Source organism: Vavraia culicis, assembly GCF_000192795.1.
Source record: "Vavraia culicis subsp. floridensis unplaced genomic scaffold supercont1.77, whole genome shotgun sequence".
NCBI lineage: Eukaryota > Fungi > Microsporidia > Pleistophoridae > Vavraia > Vavraia culicis.
The window spans coordinates 7,784-14,947 of record NW_007360680.1 but is presented as its reverse complement, the minus strand read 5'-3'; the positions used below and the strand labels follow the sequence as shown (position 1 = coordinate 14,947).

The 7,164-nt window shown below is 35.5% G+C and overlaps 2 protein-coding genes across 2 annotated transcripts; both read right to left on the bottom strand.

Annotated features, from left to right (window-relative positions):
• Positions 1 to 412: 412 nt before the first annotated feature.
• Positions 413 to 4,134, bottom strand: VCUG_02579 (uncharacterized protein; the record flags this gene model as incomplete). Its single annotated transcript, XM_008077395.1, has 1 exon — positions 413 to 4,134. One exon carries the CDS (start codon positions 4,132 to 4,134, stop codon positions 826 to 828), a length of 3,309 nt encoding a protein of 1,102 aa, XP_008075586.1. The 3' UTR covers positions 413 to 825.
• An 881-nt stretch (positions 4,135 to 5,015) lies between these two features.
• VCUG_02578 (uncharacterized protein) lies at positions 5,016 to 6,029 on the bottom strand (the record flags this gene model as incomplete). The annotated part of the gene is made up of 1 exon (XM_008077394.1): positions 5,016 to 6,029. One exon carries the CDS (start codon positions 6,027 to 6,029, stop codon positions 5,064 to 5,066), a length of 966 nt encoding a protein of 321 aa, XP_008075585.1. The 3' UTR covers positions 5,016 to 5,063.
• Between the last annotated feature and the right edge of the window lie 1,135 nt (positions 6,030 to 7,164).

Below are 7,164 nucleotides of genomic sequence, written 5' to 3'. Positions count from 1 at the left end.
GAAATACATGTGTCAATACAATTTAGAACATTACGGGTGCCATCAAACCAGCAATCTTAGTCGACACTGTGTTTTCAGCTTAAATAATGACAGCTACTGTACATATTCAATGCCTTGTTTGTAATTAACATAAAATTTAATTTTGTTTGCTTGTAAAATAGCATTTTCATTACACTAAATGATCACATTTTTTTCTTTTCTTTTGTTATATACCCAGATTATTTTTACCACGTGATCAAGGAATGCCAACTGTTGAAAAGATTACATTCACATGTCAAAATTAGGTATAATATTCATCTTAGGTAACAAAAATAATTAAAGACGACAAATAAGCAAAAGATAGTGATTCAGAGGGGACTGTGTGCAAAATAATAAACAAACAACCTGAAACAAAAAAACGCTTTATAGTATCCGACAAAGTACCATTAAAGTATTTAGAGCAAAAATATCCCGTTTCAGGTAAAATGAAGATCATGTACTTAAACAAACAAGCAATATTAATTTTCTTACATCTTATCTCCTACCAAACACAACAATCGCTTAGTTTGTAACCACGGTCTCCCATCATATTAGTGCACCTTTTTATTCATCATTGACATAACCATAATAAGTCGTATTTAGTTCATCGACCAAGTGGCATATTCGAATTGTCAGGTATCTGCAATATTTTCGAAAGAAGTGTTTTGTACACTCTGCAAAACAATTAGAACCAAACTCAGAAAATAAAAGAGATGGCTGAAATTGTATTACTAAACATCTGCGATTAATAAATCAGATTTGAATAGCTAATAAACCTTCCAAAACAGATTCAAATCGTTTTAATCATCAGCTCTCGCTCTCCTGGTACTCTTCGGCCTTAATCACACAAAGTTCACCTTCCTTCAGAGCCCTTTTCAAATCATCCACAGTTACGCTATCTATACAATTGCATACATCATGCCTGAATGTATCCACGTTATCAAAGCTACAATAAAATATGTTGAAATAGTGTTTGGTTACCTGTGCTCTAGACTTCATCTTCTCCATTATTTCATTCTTCAGAGACTCAAAGCATTCCAACCTGATATCAAAATCCTCGATGAACTCAAAGATATTAAAAAGTACGTCTTGATCGCTTTGCACGCTGAAAAAGAGAAAGTGCATATTCTTAATTGACTTATAACTGCAATAAACAACATACCCTAGGCTCTGCTCTGTGCGAAGGGACGTAAAGAATTTTTCATTCATAAGATGAACAAGTATTTTGCAAATTGCTAAGCTTTTTATGCCTTCGCCAATCCGAAAGAATACGGAATTAGAATTGTTTCGTGCTTTTATCGTCATCCGAGCGTTTATCATTTTGTTGAACACAAGACAATCATTTTTCGACCTGTACTTCGCAAGGATGTCATTGATGCATTTTGGACTATTAATATGGCATAGATCCTTCTTTTCTCCAACCATATTACAATCTGTTCTTTTATTTTCTCCCTGTAACACCGAAAACACATCCTTCGTGCTCCCATACTCCTCTCTAATTCCTATTTCCAGAGCTGGCCCCTTTCCTTGCATTCGTGCACATATTTTTCTGAACACTTCGTGATAACATTCTTCATTTGAATACCCATTTACGATAAGAAGAACGCTTTGCGCTTCATTAAATGGAATGAACCTGTTTATCTCACCGCCAGTGCCAGCCTTACAAGCACTTATACCACATCTCATCTCATCAGCAACACCATTTTCATCCGTATTTTCTTGAATGGACCACTGCTCAATCATCTCTTTTACTATTTCGTACTCTTTCTCAATGGTTTGATATCCCTCGATGTACACATTTTTAATGCTGTTACTAGTTCTCTTGTATCCCGACTCATACATTTCATCTTCCAGACTTACCTTTACATCATTCAACACATTCAGTTTGTCTATTTTACTGCTCATCATTCCCAAGATCCCTTCGAAATTCAGGATGTTTATGAGTACAAAGAACGGATTAAGACCGGATATTTCAAAAAGAATGCCATTATGACATATGTGATGTGTAATTGCAATTGCATTGCTCCTTAGAATGTGATTATACAGAACGTTCATCTGACCTACCAATTCTGCCAAATTAATGACGTCCAGTATTGATGTGCGATACCGTAGAAAAAGATGAATTACGGTCTTCGAACTTGTAAAAGAATCTTTGATGAAAACAAGCCTGCTTTCTCCGCACTTGATTATTTTCAAGATGGTGTTTATGTCCTTATCCTTTATGACCGAACCAACGATGTTTTTGATTCCGAACCGACGATTATTTCTATCGAATTTCTCTTTCTTCCGAGTTACCCGATTGTGATGTGGATCAACAACTCCTTTTTCAGTTTCGGTATGCTGATTGGCATTTATTTCATCCGCACACATTGCCACGTCTTTTTTATGATTGCCATTGTCATTATCAACAAGATCAGCCTCGCTCGACATGTCACCCTTTAGCCGCCTCCCAAATTCTTCTGCACATTCGATCTTTTCATAACGAAGTTCGTACTCATCGTCAGTCACCTTTTCGCATTCATACTTATCGTCTACAAGGATAACTGTACACTCCTCCATAACTAAATTCTTGCATTCGTGTTCAAACATCAAATCGGTGAATAGCACTTTGCTCCTCAAAATCTTTTCGGCGCAATCTACAACATGAATCCTCATGTCTTCATCCTCGTACAGTTGCCAGTTCACATCTCTCTCTATTTTACTGTAATAGCTTGTCATACTTTGTGTGTCCTTGTAAATTTGGAAGTACCGATTTATCTCATCGGTGATAACGTTGTACACGTCTGTAGAGGGAACTATGAAGTCGAAGCAGAGCATTGTCTCTCTCTGTGTTGTAATCGTGTTTACTGTTCCGTTGAATATCAATTGGTCTTTTCTAAGAGTATACAGCAGCGATGAGTGGTCCTCCTTGGAGAAAAAATATACCAAGCTATCGTACATGTTGTGGTATTGCACGAGTTCGCTTGGTAGGGATATGCTCACAATCACCCGTTTCTTCGGAAAAATAGGCTTATACTTGTACAACTTTGTTATTCTTAGGTTACTATCGAACTTTTGTCCCATGTCTTTGGAGGTACATAGACCATCACAAGGAACGCTTTGAGACACTTCACTGGATACATCCTTTCGACCAGGCGCATGATCATTCATGTTGCCATCTTCCGCTTTGTGCTTAGTCTCAGAGTTGTTTGTTACTTCACACTCTTCTTTCCCTGAACAGATCAAACATTTCCTATCCATATAAACAAGCTTGTCCAGGTCTAGCGAAAAGTTTTCTTCGATAATTTTTTTCATCTCCTCATTTTCACCTGCAGAACACACCACAAGTACCATTCTCCTGTACTTTGTGGTGTACAAATCTACACAATGTTTTTTCAATTCTTGGTAATTGCAACCAAAAGATTTTAACGATCCAGTTGAGAATTGCTTTCCCACTGAAATCTCCAAAATTCGATTTATACGCGATTCATCGTCATACTTGCGGTTTTGAAATTCAGAATCAACTACTCGTGATTCGGTCATAATTGTTTGCTCGTTGATGGAAGGATGCTTGAAAAAATTGGCAAATAGACGGAAACTTTGGCGAATACCCGCAGTGTCCAGTTCATAATGATATACTGTCTCGTCTTCAGTCGTATAAGCGTTGCTGTCGCCATTATATATGTTCAGGAAGCTATCAAAGTCGTTTATTTTGGGCGGGGCTGAATCTGTATCTTGACTACTATCTCCTCGATTATTCAAAGCATCACATACAAGTTTAGCAACGTCTAAGTCCTCTTTTGTACAGCCTTCGCCATCATCTTGGCTTGGCGCTTTCAAGACATCGCTATCTGCTATGTCCTGCTGGGTATTGTCCTTGATGGGACATGTCAAAGAATCCAAACCTATGCCTAAATCATTTGCTTGCTCCTGTTCTGGTGAGATAAACAGCAAATGTTCGAGTAGATGAGCAAGTCCCGGTTTTGTATCGTATTTACTGCCACAATCAACAGCCATAGCAACATATGTTCTTTTTGCGTTGGTATCACGGATGTAGAGCACCTCTAAATTTTTTATTTGGTAACGATAATATGAGCATTTAGAGAGAGGTGGCTTGTTACCTATGAGGTTGTCCATTTGAGGGCTGTTTTTTTTGTTTTTATTATTACACACGAACAACCTGTAGAGAAACGTTCAGGATGGTTTGAAGTAGTCCGATTATGAACAGTTCTTTGCACACATGCATAAATAATGTACGGTTACCTCCAATGTAAGTTTGTAAGTGCCAAAAAATATCATAATATTCCAAATTGCTCCATTTCAGAGTTACTTAGTCCGGCACTCGAAGGTTTAGTTAATGAATAGAACATGATATTCAAACTTTAACAAAATAAATCATGCCAAGTCAGCTGCTTCTTGTTGTTAATCTTGTGTAGACAATAACTTAAGATGTCAAAGGAATAATTAACTCGTTCTCGTGTAATATGTCATTGCCATTCTCATAAAATTTTTTCATTCCGAGAGTATGTCATTGTCGTAAGTTTTTGGTGATAATGATGAATTTACAGTCATTTATTCTTGGTTAACGTGTTTTATAATATATCATCATGAAAAACTAAAAATTTTTGATATCTCAGAAACAGAATAAGGCTCTCTATCCAAACGAATAGTGTTAAAATAATAAAAACAATATTATATTTTATATTTACATTCATTTATGGTTGGTACCAGTGAATTGGTTGCCGGGTTATAAAATGTTTTAAATATGGTGTTTCTACCTCATGAAGCAACAAGGACAATCCGGAATTGGTACTATTTCTGTCAAGATTATTATGGCACTATAAATATATTTCATACATCATAGGTAATTTGGTCCACTATCACAACAATATTATGACAAAACATGAACTGCTATTAAAAATGTTGCTGTTCTCCAGCGATGTCCTATCATGTATTACAAATATGAATATAACAGGGAACAGAAATCAACCAAGAAGTTGTAATCTGACTCACACCCGTTGACAAAAAGATTTTTAGTTATCGCATTCCACCGCAAATCCTACTACTTACATGAGAATGATTGTATCTGCTGAATTCAATTTCGTGTTGAAAATCAATTCCGGCATGTCTTGCAGTATTCTTTGTATTTCTACCGGTATATGTTTTCCTGATTTCGCAAATAAAATCTCTACGTTGAATATATTTTTAAGCTCGTTCAACACTCTAACCCGTTCTGTTATTTTTAGCCGAGTAGATTCTTTTTTTAGGTTCATTATCTGAACTTCGCCTGGATTGAGTCCGACCAACGATTCAAAGAAATAATTAGAAATATCATCAGGGTTGATCTTGCAATATCCTTGTAGTGTTCCGATGGTACTCCTGGTTCCCAAAACAGCCATCTCGCTAGGATATTTAACGAAATCAAAATTTTCGCTCGCCAGTTTGTAGTTCGATTCACCATAGAATTGCAATATTCCTTTACATCCGTACTTATCATGAACTGTATTGACATTCACTAATTGAGTAAAACCACTGGTTGTGAAGATAGAATGTGCCAGAACGATGATTATTCGGTTCATATCGCCCCTGAAGAAGTTGTAGATTGTAGAAAGGACTTCTTTATACGCTTTAGAATCGGTAATTCCGTATTTTGATGCCATATATGGCATTACGGTTTTTATGTATTTATCTTTCGTACAAAATATTCTTTTGCATGAACTTGGAATGCTACCGGTTGGTGGACATGTAAAAGAAGCCGATTGTTGAGCTGAAAGATTGTATCTGTGTTTGCACATGTTTCTTATGCACGAACTTTGTACCCGTGGTAATGCATCGTTATTGAGATCATGTTTTTGATATTTTGTCTGAAATATGTTTTCGTTTTCACATTCAAATGTACTTGTTGGTGTTCCAAATGATACTTTTAGGTCATAGCTTGCACATATAGGAGAATCTTGATAGGCAAAACGATCATCACTTCCACATACAGATAATAAATAGGTTAAGAAAAGCAATAGTTCAGTGGCACTCATGAAATAGCGCAAAAATGCTACTATTTATACTTTTAATTGATTTTGTTAAACACGATTCTTGATGCCTGATAAATCGAGTGATAAAAACATGCTTGTAAATGAAAAACGAATTAAATACCGGCTCTATTTATTAATATCACAAGCAGTTATTGTATATTTATTTGCTTTTGTTGGTTAGTTACAGCGTAGTTTTTAAGTAAGTTCCGACTCATCACTTCACACATAAACTCACTCAAATAAACACACTTTTCTGGTGCGCTAGGATCAACCACAGTTAATAATATTTAATCCATTGAATTACACAGCATCAGTTTCAAATCCTGTTTCTGAGCATGCGCTGGTACACCCACCATAGGCACACATTCCAAATATAAATTTTTGTCAGTCCCGGTATAATATTTCTCTTACGATAAAAATGGCCAAAAACCCGTCCATTAATCATCTTACAATCTATTGTAATCATTTGATTAGTGATAAATGCAAAATTTTTACTAATTCAGCAGTTTTGAGTTTTTCATCCGGTTGAACGAGATGATTGTCTGCAGCTTTTATAAGTCACAGACATTAAAAATGATGCTTAGTTTGTGCAACAGCAACATTTTATTTACGAAAATTAATTTTTCTACTGAAGGATTAAAAACAAGTGAAAAAACGTAATATGACATTAAAAGTAGGAAGTATGGTTTAACAGGTAATTATGCTTTGTTCCGTTTTATGAACGGAAATAGCGCAGCTAGTGAATAATAAAGTACATGATAGATGAAGAATTCTAAAACATTGTTTAATCGTTTTATTATATATTATAAAGTATTGAACCGAATATTTTTATAATGCAAGTGATCACATGGTATTTGATTTGTGATTAATATCCAATTTCACTTCTTTATTCATTCAAACCGATAAGAAACTGAATTGACTTGTCTATTACTCGCAATACTTATTCAGTATATTCCTATTCACACCTATATCCCGCTGGATCCGTTTCATAGGGATTAATTTTGGCTTTAGCACATGGCAATCGGTTTCACCATCATGTTTATTCCATTTTTATTACAACCCTTGCTACCCGTTAGGTTATTAATATGCCATTTTGAAGTGGTGGGTATTCATAGAAATTATTTGGTATGTTTTTTCG